At 52.9% G+C, this 19,375-nt stretch overlaps 1 protein-coding gene across 1 annotated transcript; it reads left to right on the plus strand.

The window, feature by feature from the left end:
* The first annotated feature begins 5,267 nt into the window (after window positions 1-5,267).
* TBCB (tubulin folding cofactor B) lies at window positions 5,268-13,636 on the plus strand. Its single transcript, XM_039510834.1, has 6 exons — window positions 5,268-5,430; window positions 9,664-9,807; window positions 10,794-10,890; window positions 12,412-12,603; window positions 12,732-12,804; window positions 13,217-13,636. Exons 1-6 carry the CDS (start codon window positions 5,305-5,307, stop codon window positions 13,332-13,334), a joined length of 750 nt encoding a protein of 249 aa, XP_039366768.1. The 5' UTR covers window positions 5,268-5,304; the 3' UTR covers window positions 13,335-13,636.
* The last annotated feature ends 5,739 nt before the right edge of the window (window positions 13,637-19,375 follow it).

Raw genomic sequence — 19,375 nt, forward strand, 5'->3', positions numbered from 1 at the left:
ATGACAGGCGTGGGAACCTTGCCAGAGGCCTGAGCCTCTTGTGGGGAAGCACCCTGGCATTTTTAATGATCTCACATTAGTCAGGTCGTTGAGTTGACATGGCGGCACAGCACCCCCTAGCGCCATGCTGAGCATTGAGGTGAGCACGTATTGTGAGGGGAGAGCGCCCCGCTCGTGAGTCACACACCCTGCAGCACCATCTCCGGTTGTGTATTTGTTCTCCAAGTCCTGACCCATCAGCCGCCCTGCCGAGCTTGTGAGTTCTCGCCACAGCCACAGCATCCCGAGCGGGTACGTCCAGCGGGCCCCTTCTACCATCTGTCACTCCCCAGGCCCATTTCAGGTCTGGAACGAAGGCCAGCACTGGTCCTCCCCTCGGTGGCACGGGAGGAGTTCTGCAGATACAGCAGCAGATATCAGATGCAACAGCAGACGAGCCCTCCAGGCCTGATCCGTGAGCCCTGTCTCTGCCCCCCAATAGCTGCCCTTCCTCTCCCGGTTTGTGTTGATCACTCATATGATTTCTCCCTGGGAACAAGAGGGCCATTGACTTGCATTGAACTGCACAGGAGTCACAGCAGGGGCAGGCCGAGTGGTGTTTTAGACTGTCTGACTGTGTGTGTGGTGCCGATCTTGGGGCATTGGACCAGGTCGCTAGGTGCTATCTTAATGCATGTAATAATACAGCCCTGGCTAAAAGGCTGGCTTTGGGATACTGGTTCATTTGACTTTACAGAGCTGTGGAATGAGCTGGTTGGTGTGGGTCTGCGTGCTGAACTGACATAAGAATGGCCAGACTGGGTCAGAACAAAGACCCATCTATCCTCCTATTGTCTTCTGACAGCTGGTGCCAGATGCTTTAGAGGGAATGACCAGAACAGGGCAATTATGGAGTGATCCATCCCCTGTTGTCCAGTCCCAGCTTCTGGCAGTGAGAGGCTTAGGGACACCCAGAGCATGGGGTTGCGTCCCTGACTATAGTGGCTAATAGCCATTGGTGGACCTCTCCTCCAGGAACTTCTCTCATTCTCCAAAATGCTGCTGCAAAGAATCAGGGGAAGGGATACATTTGATGGGTGAATTTCAGTGTCCAGTCTGGAGCGGCAGCCCCTGGTTCCTGTGCCTATGGAGAAGGTACAGTGCAAGGAGAAGCAGGACAAACCACATAGGATCATAAGACTGGAAGGGACCTCGAGAGGTCGTCTAGTCCAGGCCCCTGCACTCATGGCAGGACTAAGTATTATCTAGACCATCCCTGACAGGTGTTTGTCCAACCTGCTCTTAAAAATGTCCAATGATGGAGATTCCACAACCTCCTTTATTCCAGTGTTTAACCACTCTGATAGTTAGGAAGGTTTTCCTAATGTCCAACCTAAACCTCCCTTGCTGCAATTTAAGCCCATTGCTTCTTGTTCTGTCCTCACAGGTTAAGAAGAAATTTTTTTCTCCCTCCTCCTTGTAACAACCTTTTATGTACTTGAAAACTGTTACCACGTCCCCTCTCTGTCTTCTCTTCTCCAGACTAAACAAACCCTGTTTTTTCAATCTTCCCTCGTAGGTCATGTTCTCTAGACCTTTCATCATTTTTGTTGCTCTTCTCTGGACTTTCTCAAATTTGTCCACATCTTTGCTGAAATGTGGTGCCCAGAACTGGACACAACCCTCCAGTTGAGGCCTATTCAGCGTGGAGTAGAGCGGAAGAATGACTTCTCGTGTCTTGCTTACAACGCTCCTGCTAATACAGCCCAGAAGGATGTTCACTTTTTTTGCGACAGCGTTACACTGTTGACTCATATTTAACTTGTGGTCCACTCCGACCCCCAGATCCCTTTCCGCAGTGCTCCTCCCTAGGCAGTCATGTCCCATTTCCCACCTACACGCAAGCGTGTGCTATTTAGGGAAGTTGTCATCATTCAGGCCTGAAAGTGGAGGCACTTCTGGTGCTGGATCTACAGCCACGAGGCAGATCTGCCAGTTGCACGTCGATGGGCCCCCGGGAGGCGATTGCTGTGGGCCCACAGACACATCAGATGAAGTTCTAACAGAGGCTAACCATGCGCTTGGTTCTTAGCTCATTAGAATTCAGCGCACAGGGCGGCCGGCTAGGAAGACAGCGTCGTTTTCCCGTGACCCTGCTGTTGGGTGAGCATTAGCGGAGCCTTTGATTAAGAGGCAGCACTGATGGAAAATAACTCACTCTGGGTACCTGCCAGCTCCCCTCCCTAGCAGCTGTCCCTCCTTTGAGTGCCGCCTGATTTCAGCACCCAGTCCTGAGCTCACTGACGTTAAGGGCAGGCTTGGTGCTGGAGTCAACGGAGGGCCCAGAGTGCCGAAGCCCCTGCGTCGTTAGAAACTGATCTGCAGGTGGCTGAAGTCAGTGGAAATGCTGCTGCTGATTGCACAGGGCTTTGGATTTGGCTGTTACTGACCCAACTCGGGGATAGACATTCCAGTGCGGGGGGAGTAAGACTATTGGAAACAGACGGTCACATATCAAACAAAATCAGAACACACTTCCCGGAGACGAAGCACCAAACAAGTTCTCTTCCCAGCTAAAGAAGCTTGTTTCACCCAAAGCCAAGCCTGGTTGAGGTCCCTTTTTCACGAAGCAAACTCGCTGGCCGTTCACTGCCAAGGGCAAGGATGCCAGGGTGTCCCCTTTGCCCCCCTAAATGTACCAGAACAAACCTTTGATGTTCACCCCAACATAACGTCCCCACACACACACACGCCATTATGCCTCTTCCGGTTAGCTTCCTTCTGAAGTCCCCACCAGCTTTCATCAGCATTTCTAACGGGTGCCCAGTGTGAACCAGACAATGCTCAGTTTACACGTAAACAGATAGATGGAGACATGGATCTTGCCTGGAAGAAAATCTGCTTTTCCCCTCTCCTGGTGACCCACTCCCAAGCTGTACCTTCAGAACATAATTTTCAGTTCAGATCCATAACTCCTCACATAGCATCCGTACATACATTTCACAATGGTTCGGACGACACCGGCTTTCATTAGAGACCTAATTCTTACCCGTCACCCTTTGGAGGAACTAGAATGTAAATACCAGAACCAGGGGATTCCAGTAACCTTTATGCCCTCTGCCAGCCCAGCTGGCATCAGGGTTACACCTCCCCGCCATTCCTGCTGCACCGAATCAGTCCAAGGGGTAGCTCTGTCTCTCCCTGCTACAGTGGATGAGACCAGTGGGCCTTTCTGGTCCCTTATCCACCTTCTCTGCTGGACCAGAGCACTGATCTGCCTAGTTCCCGGTTAGGGCTCCCTTGGTTCTTGTCACGGAGACAGAAAGCAGCAGGTCAGAGTCCAAAGGGCAGGCAATGCGATGGGTATTGGGGTTAACAAGCAAGCATAACCGCAGCTCTTTAAAACAGAGCTTCCTTCCCGCCCCTCGCTCCTGATACCACCCCTTCCAATTTACGGTCATATTCCATTTTGGAGGGTCTTGAGTGTGGGGACTTCGGTACCACCTCTTTTGTACCCCATGGGAGGGGTAAGGAGTGAGGTTGTGTTCCCGCCAGGGTCAACGTTTCTTTGGCTTTTAGTGTTTCTTATACCTCCTCCCCTCCATCCCCTTTGGCCCTCCCAACTGGCTGCTTGTCTTTGGGGAGGAGTCAGGGCAGAACTGCCCTTCAAATGTACATTTGTATATTAAACTCCCACCACGACCAGCAACACTTTAACTGTATTTCTTATCTTTTCTCATGGCACTAAAACCCCTATGGCTATAGGCAAAAGCAACACACAGTGTCTTTGTTCCTTGTTCACATGCGTCAATAAGACACAAACAATTGGATTTTAAAAACCTCAAAATTCAGACTGGCAAACCATACCCAAAATTCTATCTCAGGCAAATAAACAGGCCTAAATTCTATATCACCATCACTAACACTCACTACCCTACCATAACAGATCACAAAGAGAGTTGTGTAGTCTTGTGTTTGCATCCCCTGCTGGGTAAAGAGTAGCGTGTGATCTCTTGTGCCCTGCATGAGATTAATGGCCCATATGTTTTAGCAGGCTTTAGCTGATGGAAAGCTCACATCACCCCAATGCACCTCACTGGGTATTTACTCATTAGTATCGTATCTAAGCACCTCACAATACCAACACCCTGTGGGACAGGTCTGCTCTCCTTCTTGTACAGATGGGAAACTTATGCCCAGAGCCCCAGAGGTATTTAGGCACCTAACTCCCACTGGTTTCACCCCAACATGGAGAGCGACCCATGCACCCATCTCTATGCTCTCCTATCCATTGGGCACCTAATTACCTTTGAGGCTCTGGGCCTAAATAACTCACCCAAGAGGTCTATGAAAGAGCTGGGAACAAAACCCAGAGTCTTAGGCCAGCTGTGTAACTACTGGGCCTTCAGGATGAGCGGATGACCGAATGGAGGCACTACAGAACTATAAAATTGCCACTAGCGTAGGATACTTCAAAACGTGGTGGTAGTAATGTGCAGCTATAACACAGACGCTATGCATCTCCCCTCATCCATGCACTCTGCCTCACAGCCACCCTCCCTGATGCATACACCCACCCACCCGGGCACTGATGCCTGCAGCCATGACTGGGTGCATAAATAGATGTATGATGTATGCAAGAACGGGTGGGTGCATGGATGGGATGGGTGCATGGTAGTATTTCCACATGCATGCAATCACCCCCACATGGAGCCATGCATCCATGCGCCTATCTGCGCACGCATCCATGCACCCTCCCATCCTTGCATGCACCCACATGACACAACCATCCCTAGACACCTTTCCATACCCATCTATGCACTCTCCCATCCATGCACATAGCTAGCTAGGCATGCACCCATCTATCCATCCTCCCGCCCAGGCCCGCAGCCAGCTAGGCATGCACCCATCTATCCACCCCCATTTCTGCACCAACAGCACCATATGCCCCGCCCTGCCCTGCCCTCTCCACCCAGCTGCCCTCAGTTTTCTGCGGCTTCAGCCTTCAGCCTGCCTCTATATTGCGCACTGCCATTGGCTGAATGGGCCTCACCCGCATGTTACGCCGTCTTCTATTGGCTGAGATGTAAGCAGGGCCGCTTGTGGGTTTCATCGGGGGCGGGGAGAAGGGTTGCACAACGTACTTGGATTGGTTGGTCCGGACGACAGGGGCGGGCCGCGAACTGGGCCGGGCGCGGTGCGATTGGCCGGCCTGGGCGGGGCGTGCGGTGATTGGCCGGGCGCGGCCGGGGGGCGGGCCGAATCTTCCAGAAGCGAGCGGGCAGCCGGCGGGGGCAGCTCGGCGGGTGCGGCGGCGGCGGCACCATGATCCTGTCGGGGGCGCTGGGCGCGGCCTCCCCGGCCACCGTGTCCGTCTCCATCAGCAGCAGCCTCAACTCCTTCCGCGCGCAGAAGCGCTACGGGCGGGGCCTCACCATCGCCGAGTTCAAGGTACCGCGGACCGGACCGGACACCGGACCGGACTGGGATCGGGCCCCTCCCCCTGGCACCGGACCGGCCCGGGACCGGCCCCTCCCCCGGGCACCGGACCGGGACCGGGCACCGGACCGGACCGGGACCGGCCCCTCCCCCGGGCACCGGACCGGATCGGGACCGGGCACCGGACCGGACTGGGACCGGCCCCTCCCCCGGGCACCGGACCGGGACTGGGACTAGCCCCTCTGCTGGACCGGGCACCAGACCGGGACCGGCCCCTCCCCTCCCCTGGACTGACTCTCACCCCCCTGGGCACCGAACTGGGACCGACTGACACCGGACCCCACCCCAGGGACCAACCTCTCCCCCGCCTCCCGGGGACCGGACTGGGACCGGCCCCTCCCCAGGCACCAGACCAAACCTGGCACCAAACTGGCCCCTCCCCTGGCCTGACCCCGGGCACCGAACCGGGACCCACTGACACCAGCCCCTCCCCCAGGGACCAGCCCCTCCCCTGGACTGACTCACATCCCCTGGGCACCGAACTGGGATTGACCGACTGATGCCCATCGTCGTCCCCCCCCCCCGACCAACCCACTGGGACTTTCAGCCTCCCCCTGGACAAACTGGGACCTCCTGGCCCACACCTGCCAACACTGCAATCCCTCCTGATGGACACCAAGCTTTCACCCACACTGACAGCAAACCAGGACTTGCTGGACCCGATGCCGGACCCCCCTGCACTGGGATGGGACTGCGATTTCCCTGGGGCTGAGTGACCAGGACCAAGCCCTGTGGGTCCCCCGACTCCCTTCCAACCAGGGATTGGCAGAACCCCATCATTAGACCAGAACCAATACTAACCCTTATTACCCCGGCCTGGGCCAAGCCCGACGGGACCCCCCTCCTTCCTTTGACACTGGCTTGATCCCCAGGACGGCTCCCGGCACTGGACCAGATGGATCAACACCCACCAGGACCAACGCTGACCCCACCATCGTCTGCCAGGGCCTTCACGGCCTGATCCCCTCGCTCCGCGGGACTAACCCCACTCCTGGGAGCCCACTGACACCTGCCGGGGCCTGACCCTCCCTTGGACCCCAGACTGGGATCTGTACCCCGCGGACCTGCCAGGGCCTGACCCGTTCCCAGACCAACACCCCACCCCACCTGACTGCTTGTGATGGATGCTGACACCACTGACGCCTGATCACCATGGCACCTGCAGGGACCAGACTCACCCCCTTCTGGGACCTGCTAGGGCCTGATCCTCCTTCTCCCTGGGACTAATCTACCTAGCACCAGACCTTCTCCAAATCTCTGTGGGAGCCTCCCACGCTTTCCCATTGGTGGGGGCGAGGTACTGGGGAGCTCTCATCTGCTGCCCCCCCAGGGGGCTTAGCAAGGCGGCAGGAGGAGCTGAACTCTGAACTCTTCCTCCCCAACTCCTGTTGCTACTTACTTGATTCCCCACCCTAATCCGGAGCCGCCCCCTGCCTCTGCGGCTTCTGAAATTGTCCAGCTGATGGAGCCTCTATTGTTCCCCCTTCTTCCAGTCCCTTCAGTGACGGCTTCTTGCTCCCCGGACCTTTGTCTATGAACAGCATCCTCCTCCCATGCTTCCCCTCATTGGCTTTTCCTCTTTCTTTGCACTTGATCCACGTGGCCCTGTTCTTTATATGTCCTACCGTAGTGCTTAGGAGGCCCAGCTTGGAGCGCTCCTTTCTTCTGTGTTTTGATTTGTTTTAAGGAAGCTGGGGTGAGATTTTAATACAAACTCCGGGAAGCTTAATAGATGTAGTAGATCCCGTCAAGCCCGGGTCCTTGGAGCAACACGGGTTACGGCTAGACTTGGAAAGATAAGACTTTTATCAGTCAAAGTCAGTAAACATTGATTTCACCAGAAATCCCCCCCTCCCAAAATACTGCCCCCAATAATAATCGAAATTTACAGAGAAGGAAAGTAAGAAAAATGCTGCTTGAGAAATGTAGTTTGATTGAGGGCTATTTACTTTGTGTATTTTGACAGGTGGTGTTGGCACGTTGTATTTCAATGGTGATGAAGCTATAACTTTGTGAATCTCCGTGTCTGCTGTCATTAAACAGCTAGTCAGGTCTCCCTATGAGTTCCCGCAATTGTGAACATTTAAATAGATAAACATAAAAAAGAAGCTTAAAACAGCGCAGTCGAGCCAGAACCCTGTTCGGGTGCTAGTAAGCAACAGCAATGAGTCCCTGCCTGACCCAACGTCCTGCTTCTGCTCAGCTGAGAGTCCTGGCTGGGGTCTTTGTGGTCCTGAAGGGGCAGACAGTCTCCTTAGCTCTGCGGTCATGCCCCACTCGCTCGGTGACAGCAGGGATTGAGTGAGTGTGGGGAGAGCAGAGACACCAACCAGGACTGCGAGGAGGAGCCCCCAGCTGTCGGGGAGGCCACCCTGCTGCTGAGTGGCTCCTGCCCCCTCGATTATCTGAATAAAATGCCTGTCTGTCTCCCCCCCCCCCCCACCCCCCAACGACCACCGCTCTTCAGAGAGCTGGGAGTACGCTGTACCTTTCCTCTCCTAGTCAAGGAATGAGGGACTTGTCAGCCTGGAGCGGTGTCCTGTCTCCGGTGGTTGCCAGTGTCCCAGAAGAAGATGTGAGAACCTTGCAGTAGGCAGACACCATCCTAAATGACTCCTTGTCCTGGCCTAAGGAGTCGCTGTTCCTGGGTGCTTGCATCTTACTTGTCAGCTTTTGCCAGTGACCAATGAGACCCTTCCGTAACGGGGGGGAAATACTCCCCCCAAATCACCCCTCAGATAACACCCTCTCCTCCCCTAAGCTCCCATAGAGAGACCCACCCGTGCAGTTTGCTCTGAAGGCGAGCAAATCCGGAGCGCTCCTGATCTCAGCTGAGACCAGGGTGGGAAGCGAGCCTCTTCAACTCCCCCCTGGGGCCCACAGCCCGGCACTGAGATTCCAGAGCGCAGGTGTAAGATACCTGTGGCAAGATGCCAGCTTCTTAGTAATAATACCTGGCTTGTGTGAAGGGCTTTTGATCAGTCGTGCTTCACAAAGGAGGGCAGTATTGTTACCCCATTTGACGGATGGGGAAACTGAGGCACTGGGGAATATTTGGACCAGGGTCGCCCGGCGGGCTAATGGCCAAGCCAGGAACAGAACCTCTGAATCCTAGTCTAGTGCTCTGTCCACTAGGTATCACTGCCTCCCTGTGGAGCGCATGGTGGTAACCTAGCACTGAGCTGCCCAGCGTGGATTGTTGTGTTTTGGGGTGATTGCGTTCTAGCTGTATCCCAGAGCGGGGAGACACAAATGCCTGTTCCCCCACTGATTCCCATGCTGCTTTCTCTCACTAAACTTGACTGATTCCCCTCCCCCCTTCTCCCCTACCAGACAGGCGAGCTGCTATTCTCCAACCTGAATCACCTGCCCCTCCAGCCCCTTTTGGTTATTTCTCCGGCCTCTCTGGCATTTGCAGTGACCCAGATCCTGTCTGAATCACGCTGCCCACAGCAGCTCGGGGGTGCATGGCGGGTCCCCGAGAAGGGCTCCGTCAGCAGAAAATCCAGCCGTGCCATGCAGCCGAAAAGTGGATTAACGGCAGCTCGGCAGCTGGGTGCTTGTGCCCAGCTGTCTAACTGGAGAGCCATCGCTTCCTCCCCTGCAGCAGTTGGCTGCTTTCCACCGACGTGTTTCTCCTCGGAAGGGAAACTGATCTATAAAGCAAAATCTGACTCTGCAGGGGCTATGTCCCGCTCCCCATGCTGCTAGGGTTGTGCCGAGCACTGGTTGGTTTGCTGCCGTCTGTACTCTGTAGGACCGTGTCTCTTATCAGTCCCCTGTGCTCTGATCTCTCCACGTCTGAATCTGCCTGCTGCTTCCCCTCTGTTCTCTTCCGCAATTGCGATCACTGCTGAATTAATGCAGAGCAGCTCTCCGCAAAGCATTGGACTGGGAGCTAGCTAGCTACGGGCATCGCCGCTTGGAGGCTGCTGAATGCTTCCCCATTGCACCAAAAGCTCCGTCTGAGGATCTACGAGACCATCTAGCCCAGATCACTTCTACCTCTTGCACTTTGTAACGGTCCTGGGTTGTCTTTTCTTCTGTAAGCACCTGTGACGTGATGGCTGCTTGGTCCGGTTGTCAACTGTGGTTGGCTTTGCAGACTCTGGCTTGTCTGCAGCAGTTGAGTTTAGGGTGTGGAAGTGCTGATCTCGGTAACAGGTTGTCTCTCTCCTTTCCCAGTGCAAACTAGAGCTGGTGGTGGGAAGCCCGGCGTCATGTATGGACTTGGAGCTCTACACGTCCGATGACAAATTTGTCATGAAACTGGACAGCGATGAGGCCTTACTGGGATCCTACCCCATCGACGACGGCTGTAGGATACACGTGGGTATCGGGGTTGCAGATCCCCAGTGTAGACAGGCCTTAGTGCAGAGATGGCGGCTGTGTTTAACAGCGATGGGAACTGCAGCGTATTCTGTAGTGCTTAAGACCCCGCAGGACCCGACTTTTCCTCAAGTTGAGAAATAACTTTCGTTCCCTCTTAAAAGGGCAGAGATTTTAGGTCTCTGAAGGGGTTTTCAGTCACCCAGGGGACTTAGCAACTGGAGTCTTGCTGAAAGGCAGCGGGCTGTGGGTTACTGAATCATGTAGGTGCTTTGAAAAACCCACCCACGAGCTAAACCCCCACCCTGCAAAACATGATGTTTGTGTGTAAGGTTCTGCTTTGGCTTGTTTCTTCGGAGACTTTTTTTCTGTCAGAACTGACTAAATTAGCACCACTTGGGTTCATAAATTATAACGCCGGACGGGACCATTAGATCATCTAGTCAGACCTCCGGTGTGACACGGGCCGTCAGGCGTCATCCAAATGACCCCTGTATTGAGCGGCCTTGTGTTCAGTACAGCCTGAGAGTGTGTGTACCGAGCAAACCGCCCCACCCGCCCCGGACTGCGAGTCTCAGAGCCCAGGTCTACAGACGTTGGGGGGGGGGGGGCGGTGTTCAGAGCCCGAGTGTGAATGGCTACATGGTTAGTTTTAGCACCATAGCACGAGTCTGTAGACCCAGGCTCTGAAACTCACTGCTGTGGGTTTCTGTGCTGTGTAGACGTAACTACCCTGAATTGCGTAGACTCTCTCTCCTTCATTAGTTAAGACTGAGCCGATCACAACACGTCTTCCAATCTTCTCTCGTTCTGGCCATCCTTCGCCACGCTTGTCCGTACCTTCTTGTTAGGAAATCATCCCACCTCTTTGGAGGCCGACCGCGTGTTTTAAACATCAGGTACCAGGGCTCAGTTAGCCAAGACTGAGTCTAAACAAACTGGTGTGAACAAGAGAGGACTCTGGTCATTTCCATTCTGTTCTCTAGGTTATTGACCGGAGCGGAGCCAGGGTCGGCGAGTACGAGGATGTGTCGCGGGTTGAGAAGTACGAAATGTCTGCCACTGATTACGAGAAGAGGCCAGGTAAGGATGACAGTGTTGCCAAAACACCCATCTTTGCAGGGTTAAAACTTTCATTCCCGGATTGACATTTAAAGCTTGGTGGGTTTGGTATCAAATGGAGCTCGCCCATGTGTCCTGGTCACGTAAGTGTTTCAGACACATGCTTAAACAGCAGATCACCTGAAAATACCCACTCGGCTGGCTTTGGTTGGGCGGCAGGAGGATGGGGACTCTTTCCCCACCCCTGGGGTGTTCTGCTGCTGTTGTCCCCAAATGGACGAGCTCAGATCCCTCCTCATGAGAGAAGAGGGCTGTGGGGATAATGCTCCATATACCAATGCCAAGTGGGTGCATGATGAGAACTGCAGCATATGTCCTGAGTGCCATGGCTGAGCTTCTCAGGGTGCCCAGCGCCTCTGACATGGAGATGCACCAGGTGGGCAGCGACCCACTGGCATCCTCCACCGTGAGTTTTTGCATTGTTGCTTCCTGCATTCTGTTTCCCTCAGTGCTGTCCAGTCTCTAGCCTTCCATTGGTTCCCCAGTTTAACAGATCTCACTGGCAGCAACCTTGCCTTGCATAATTTTCACCCACTCCTCGTTCCCCTCGCTGCTCTCCTCCCCTGTGTTGCCCTGAAGATCAGGGTTGGAAGGGACTTTAGGAGGTATTTAGTCCAACCCCCTGCTCAAAGCAGGACCAGTCCCAACTAAATCATCCCAGCCAGGGCTTTGTCAAGTCTGACCGTAAAAACTTCACCCCCTCTTGGTGCTGGTACCTTCTCTCTTATGCATGCTTGGGCAAGGAGCTCCTCCCAGGGGAGAGATGGGGAAAAATGAGATTGTGTTACAATCCGACTTACTGTAAATCTCTGTTAATAAAAGGGACATCTTCTACTCCCTTTCGCAGGAAGAAATGCTTTCCTCCTTTTAGGGCCAAAATACCGACTGGCATTATTTCACAATCAGTTAACTCTTAGCCCAGGTGAAGACAACCATGAATGCTCCAGTGATCTTATTTTAGGTTTGGGAGGCTTTGTATCATTACAGATGTAGTATGATGAGTGGAACTGGAGGAGGGGGGTCTGGTTTCAAGAGGGACCTGATTGTGTGTGACACTGAGGGGGTTCATTGTATAAGCTGGGCTCTCAGCATGTAACATTGGCCTCTCTCTGCATGCTCAGTAAAGATCTTTCCTAAACAGCCTCTGCCTCCTGCATCACGTGTTGCTAACGAAAGATGGATGGTGGCATCCAGATGTGGACTGCTGCTAGGTTGATCTAGGCCCCAAATGTAGTTGTTTGAAATGGAAAACTTCCATCAAAATGTGAAGAAAATTGACTAAGGAAACATGAAACCGACCAGGGCTGTTGATACTGCTTGAGTTGAGTGCAAAAATATCACTGGAAAAAGGGGGGAAAATAGATTTAAAAAGAAATTCCTCAGTTCTAATCTTGGGTCCTATAATAGGTGGGAGCAGATGTTAAAATGTCCTAACCTGACGGTGTCCTTTTAAGGCCAACCATTTCCCCCTCTGGCTTCCAGACTCCGTGCGCTCCTTCCTGAAGCGCAGTAAGGTGGGGAAGTTTAACGAGGAGGAGATGCTGAAGAAAGAGGCGGAGCAGGAACAAAAACTAGCAGAAGAGAAGGATCTGGCGGAGGCCATTTCAGTGGGTGCTCGGTGTGAGGTACGGGTCTCAGGCCAGCCCAACAAACGGGGGACAGTCATGTTCGTGGGTAAGTGCCGCTGGCCCCCTGGCTCTCCGTTCCTTTCCACCCTGTCTGATTGAAAGGACAATTCTCTTAGTGAAGATCAAACATACAGAGTGGCTGTGACTCAGTTTTGACTCTCCTCCTCTCCGCAGGGCTAGCGGAGTTCAAACCGGGCTACTGGATCGGCATCAAATACGACGAACCCTTAGGGAAAAACGATGGCAGGTAAAAACCCTTCCTCTGTCCAAGTTCTGTCTTGGTGCAAACGAGTAGCCCTGCCCTGTTCCCAGTAGGGGCCCACGCCAAGCCAGGTGATTTGAGCACCCAACGCCTCGTCCCTGGACTTGCCCTGGGAGCTCGCTCCATGTCTGTGCCAGCAGCTTGTATTGAATGTCACCCTAAAAACAGTGCTGAGCAATAATCTGGTTTGTTGTGGACCAAACGCCAAGGTGTTAACGGCCATCCCTGTGTGGCTCCATCCTTCCATTAGGTCAGTCCCACCTGGCCTACGAGGAAGGCTGCGGTCGGAGCTCAGCGCCTAGCATCTGGTGGTGCGTTGCCGAGGCAGCTGTGCGTGGGAAGGGAGGGTAGTGTCAAGCCGCTGCCGATCTCATCCCCCGACTCTTCCCCTTCCCAGCGTCAATGGAAAGCAGTACTTCGAGTGCCAGCCCAAGTACGGCGCCTTCGTGAAGCCTCAGTACGTCACCGTGGGGGACTTCCCGGAAGAGGATTATGGACTGGATGATGAAATGTGACCGGGAGAAAGGAGTCCACGTGGACCCGCCGCCCTCGTCACGTGGCCGTTGACACGCTGCGGCGTCTCAGTGGGCTGCTGCATTCAGATCCTGCTAGTGGGCGCCTAGGTGAGCGAGAAGATGTGACGAGCAACTTTTTTTTTATTTTTTATTTTTATTTCTTCTGATTGTAACTGTTTTGTTCGGTGAAAGATGCCATATCCCTTTTGTGTTTTTTCTCCCTCTCCTCCATACGCACCAGCTTAATGCAGTGACACTAATAAAACCGCCTGGGAGGAACTGGCGCTGCAGCTTAACAGTGATCCTTGTATCTGGAGCGTGTCTCATGTGCCGAGATCCGGCCCGGTGGCTCCAGAAGCCATTGATCAGTGGCGGGAGTGAGGGCACAAGGAACCCGCAAAGCAGATGTGCTCCGATTTAAACCCAGGGGAAGATTTGGGTTGGGCAAAGGGTTTAAAAAAGCAACGCGTCGGGAAGCAGAGCATTGTCTGGGTGAAGATTGTGACCGCACGCGCATGGGGTATAACTTCCTCAGGCTTGAACCAAGGGTTAGGAGCCTGAACCACAAAATCTGTATCGAGGCTGCAAACCCCTCAAACATCCTGAGATGTTTGGAGCCGGGGTTTGCTTAGTTCACATCCCTTTGTCCTTAAAGTTCGCTTAGTTGAAGGAGGTTACCCCACTAACATGTCCGCTGTGGGACACTCAATTTGAACTCTCCTTTATTCTCAAATTCTCCCCCCCCTGCGCCTGCCCCCCCCTCAAAAAAACAACCCCTATCGCAAGCAGAATTCTGGCCCTGTAAAGGGAGAAGCGCCAGAGACTCCCTGAAGTCCTTTGCTATTGATTTTACATGGAAGGTGCCCAGATGCTAAGGCGATGGGCAGCAGTATAAACACGACTAGGTCTTAATTCTTAGAATGACAGGCGCATAAATACCTGCCACCGTGCAGTTTACAGTTAGCTGCTGTTTGACGCAGTGTAAAGCTGCAGTATGCCTCTTCAGGGGTGTGTCTTGGACGGATGGGACCACCCTGAATTCTTGTCTGTTACCTCCCCCCCCCATGCTGCCTAGCTGCTGCAGTGACTAGAGAAGGCATAAGGTGCATTGTCAAATCTTTGGCACCTCCTCGCTGTACCCCTGGGGTGTTAAGTGTTAGTGCATAGCTCTCCATTTCCTGGTGGCTTGACTTTAATTGTAGACAGCGGTAGTTACGGGAACAGACGTGTTCCCCAAAATATTAGTAGTGTGGCAGGTGACCGTACCGCCCCTTCTCTCCGACTGTTGTGGTTGATCTAGCGTAGAGATCCTTTGCTGCTGGCCGTCTGTGTGGATGTGCAGCTTAACCCTTCCCTGCCTCTTCTGTGGGTGACTATAACGTCCAGCAGAGAACGTTCTCTAACCCCCTCTCTGCAGAGCTCTCACAGCACCATGAGGGAATCCTCCCTTTTTTCACAGCCTACAACTTTGTATTTCTCTTCCCACAATGAGGCCGTTTCAGGACTCTCCTGTAGCTTAGCCTCCAGTCGCTGCCCTTGGGGTGTCCGATGCCTGTTCTGGCAGAGGCACTGCTTCCTGAGGAGGAGAAGATCCTGAGTGCTCAGCTGGCAGGCTGCTTTCAGAAATACACCAGCCGCATTGCGAGGGGCGTAAGCGCGAATAGCGTCGTGACTTCCCAAGTAATACGCAATCATGTGCTGGTGACAATTTACGGTGCAAGCTTGATTGGTTTGGGTTCCAGTGAGCGCACTCTTCTCGAGCAGATTGGAAAGGCAAGTCCCCTAATAACTATATTAGATTTTCCCACAATGCTTTTCACTAATGGCGGACCCCATTGTCGTGTTAGAAATGGAGAGAGCTGTAGGTCCCTTTCTATAGAAGCTCCTGAACACTTGCAGAGATCTTCCCCCAAATCTCAGTTAACACCCTCTGCATGGGCCATGGGCAGGGGGCTGAAACCTGGGGTGGCGGTTTCTAAATCCAGGAGCCTCCATTGTCTCAACTAAAATATCCAGTTCTGTTAGCCAAGGCCGCTGCAGGCTTATCAACTGCTATATTGCCCAGGAACCACTAGAGGGGGTCAGACCAGAGGTCCTAGTTCGGTGTCCTGTCTTCTGACAGTGGCCAATACCACATTGCAGAGTGAACAGAACAGGGCAATTATCAAGTGATTCATTCGCTCCCACCTTCTGGCAGTCAGAGGCTCAGGACACCCAGAGCATGGGGTTGCGTCCCTAACTATCTTGGCTAATAGCCATTGATAGATCTATCCTCTATGAACTAATTATTTCTGAACCCAATTATAGTGTCCTTCACCGGTGGAACGCCTTTCCAGGAGATGTTGTGGAGATGTACTTCCTTTTGTTTGTTGAGTCGGTATGGGCTACGTGAATGCGTCTAGTGATCCAAGCCCCAAAATCTTGCACCTTCCGTTGTTCTAACAGTGGTTCTGACGCTGACTTGTGGTGTGATCCGTGGGCGAGTCACTTGGCCTCTCCGCCTCTGGCTTGTGCAATACGGTAACACACACTCTGCGTATGGTGTGATCACTAGATTTTTTTTGTTTGTTTGTTTGTTCTCTCGAGGACTTGAGTGAGCCATCCTGGCGCTCTAAGCTCTCGTATGAAGTCCCTTGGGATGTGTAGTTCTGAGGCTGCTTTACAAAAAGCCTCAACTCCACCACATCTACCACTAGGGTATGAGGGGAACAGGACTTCCTGAGCTGTACTATGGTGGTCTCAGGATGCCCTACAAATGCTGCATTCAGCAGAGCAGCTTTTGGTCAGTTTCACAATCGGGCATCATGTGGGGGTGTGTGGAAAGCAAGTGGTGGTGAGCACTTGGGTTTGATGGCAGGCCGCCTGGTCAGTCAGTGTCTTCACTGTGTGTGTGTCACAGGATTAGGATTGTTCTGTCTTGATTGTTTGTTTTTGTTTTTTTAAAATCCCCTGTTGCCGAACTCTGGCTGAGATGTAAATTTTAAAAACTGTGATGTAGTGTCATGGTCTTGCTCTTCGAACCCAAGTGGGTTCGTCATATTTCTTCTCCACACTAGCAGCCTCTTCCGAAACCTTCCCACGGGAGGGATTGCTAGTGTATTTTAACCACCCTATGAGCAGCATTAAACTGCACACGTAGCAAGACTTCCAAAAAACTGGGTTGTTTGTTTTTTTTATTGGATGCTTCATTTTTTCAGCTGCCCAAGCTGAGCCTGTTAAAGGGTCTGAGTTTTGGGGAGTGCTGAGCATCAGCTGTCTGAAAAATCAGCCTCTTTTAAGGGGTCTCAGTTCAGCTGCCCCCAATCGCTTGTCACTCCTAAAAAATCTTAACCCGAGACATGGAGCCAATGAAGTGCTCCTGCTGAAATGCTGGGAGCAACAATGGGGAACTAAGGAACGCGTCTGTGCAACCAGTTCACAGCTGTTCAGCCAGTCAAAACCAGTGCCTTTTTGTGCCCTCTGCACACCACACTACTGCTATTTCCAGAACAGGATGGGGGCTGCGGGGTGGACATGACCTCTGCGCTACACCCCCTCCACCAGTAGCTCCCGAAGGGCATAGCTTTAACCTTGCTATGCTCTTGCTAATACTGCTTCTGCCACCGAAGCAGACTCCAGGGGCGGCTCTAGCTTTTGTGCCACGGCAGGCAGGCTGCCTTCGGCGGCGCGCCTGCGGGAGGTCCCCGGTCCCGCAGATTCGGCGGCGTGCCTGTGGGAGGTCTGCCGGTCCTGCGGCTTCAGTGTACTCGCCGCCAAAACCACAGGACCGGGGACCTCCCGCAGGCAGGCCGCCAAAGGCTGCCTGATTGCCGCCCTCGCAGGGACCGGCAGGGCGCCCCCGCGGCTTGCCGACCCAGGCACACGCTTGGAGCACTGGTGCCTGGAGCCGCCGCTGGCAGACTCCAGCAGCCAGTTCAGCCTCGGGGCCTGGCTGAACTGATGTCCTCTGCATCTCTTGTAAACAAACTCCCCACAGATCTAGAATGTCTCTTGTAACTGACACAAGAGTCACAAGCGGCTATGGCAGAGCTATTGTGGGTCTGGACTAAGAAGCGTAGGTGAGTAATTCTGGTCATGGGTTTTCCCCATGTGACTTTGGATCCTGCTGGAGAAAAGTCAGATCTGATCTGCTGCAGTATTTTGATGCGCTTGTATTGATATCGAACAGGGTAAAATATCTTCTCTGGCTGGATCAGTGAGAGGATTATCTGAGCTTACCCAGACAGTCGCCAGAGACCAGACTTAACCGCTTGATTAAACTTGTGCATTAACTTTCCGTGGGAGGTTGTGAAATGATCCAGCAATACTAAATGCACAACCTGCTGGCATACCACTGTCTGTGATGCTGACCTGCAGCTGGACAGGAAGTGGGAGTAAATCTGTTCACTCCCCCCGGCCCGCCCCTTCTCCCATCAAAATCAGGGCTGGAACTCGCATTGATGCGGGAGGGAGGAGGCTGGATTGGTCCTTGGTAAATAACTTCTTTACCCTCCTGCTCCAAGCTAGCAACTCCCTTTTTCTCTCTGCTAATGCTAGGCCAGTCCGGCCATCAGTCACAGCTTCATGGCTTTAAACCCAGCCCGGCCAGTGGCTTTTATTTCACTAGGACATTGAAACCTGGATTAATCAGTCCCTTAAAAGTGCCCCAGGACCATTACAACCTGTCCCATGTTAATGTTTGTTTTGACTGCGGGTTAGGACTTCTAGGGCTATAAATGCTTTTCCGTGTGGGTGTGCACAGTGCATGGGTGGGTGGGTGGTGGAAACATCTCTTTGTACTAATGACATATTGTTAACATTGGTTAGGAGCTTCCTAGTGTGTAAATTTCCTTTTAAAATGTGGCCACTTGATTCGCTGACAGCTCCTTTTGTTTAAAAAAACGAAACTGCCACAGATTCTTTTTGTCTGGGCCCTGCCTGTTTCCTCTGTGTGAAGAACTGTGTAGTGGTAGCTATGCTGCTATGCGATCATAATCTCTAGAATAAAAAAAAAAAATCCCAAACAAGAGTGGCCCAGCTTTTGTGCTTGATTAGAAGGAGCTACCAGGTGAGGAGAGAGGACCAGTAAGTGTCTGACCATGGGATCTACTGGGTGGCACTTGGCAGCAGAATCATGGACTGAGTCAAACCAGCTGCCCCACAAGTTGGTGGACTCTTACAGTTTCAGGGCAACTGCACCTGTATTCCCTCTCTGTGATCCACCAAGGCCACCCACTTAAAGCTTTCACCTCCCTTGGCTCTCTCCCTGCCGACAGGCTTTTTTCCAGGCTGCACAGTTCCCTGCCTATGCTGTGATATCCCCAGCAAGCCAGACGCCTAGACAGCCCGGCATTTGTGCTTTGCTTTCTCTCCAGATGTTACGAACAGTGTAGGTACCGGCAGCTGCAAGTCATCACACAGCTCTTTCTAAGCAAGCATGTTTATTCTTAAGGTGAAAGCATTCCAGAGAAAACACATTAAAAACAATAAAAGAACCTAAACCCCTGCTAGAAGCTTACCAGAAATCAGCCCTGACTCCAACGTCTGACTGTGGTAGGCGGCAGTCCTCCAAACCCCACAACTGACTTTTCCCTTGGTTACAAATGCATAACTCAGATTCAGAGGCAGAACCTAGGCTGGACAGTTGAGCTGTTGGTTTATGCCGTTGGGCCCTTTGATCTCTTCTCCATGGACAGGTGATCAGCAGACAACAGCCCACATCTCAGGGCGCAGCTACACAAAAAAACCCAGCCTTTTGCAACTGGAAGTGGGGAATTTTCATTCACTCTCCCCTCTGGCTTCCCTGGGAAATCTAATTCATGCTTATTGTTTCAGAACTCCACTTCTGCCTGGCACAATTTTAATATAGTCCTGACACTGCCCCCTGGCCTCACATCACACCTCCCCTCTGTCCCTACAGTCTGGCCCACACTAATGCATCAGTTTTGCATTTAGTACAATGTGGGCAGATCTACATTTAAAACACTGCCTCGGTGCAGCTGTAGCACTTAAGTGAAGATGCTCCTACGCTGCTGGGAGAGAGTGCTCCTGTTGGCGTAGAT

This window comes from Mauremys reevesii, linkage group 22, assembly GCF_016161935.1.
Source record: "Mauremys reevesii isolate NIE-2019 linkage group 22, ASM1616193v1, whole genome shotgun sequence".
In the NCBI taxonomy this organism is placed as follows: Eukaryota; Metazoa; Chordata; order Testudines; family Geoemydidae; genus Mauremys; species Mauremys reevesii.

Excerpts from the sequence above, each read along its gene's own strand:
- TBCB (XM_039510834.1), top strand. The coding sequence starts at position 5,305 with ATGATCCTGTCGGGGGCGCTGGGCGCGGCCTCCCCGGCCACCGTGTCC. Across the intron at positions 9,808-10,793 it reads ACGACGGCTGTAGGATACAC|GTTATTGACCGGAGCGGAGC; the intron begins GTGGGTATCGGG and ends TCTGTTCTCTAG. Across the intron at positions 12,604-12,731 it reads GGGGACAGTCATGTTCGTGG|GGCTAGCGGAGTTCAAACCG; the intron begins GTAAGTGCCGCT and ends TCCTCTCCGCAG.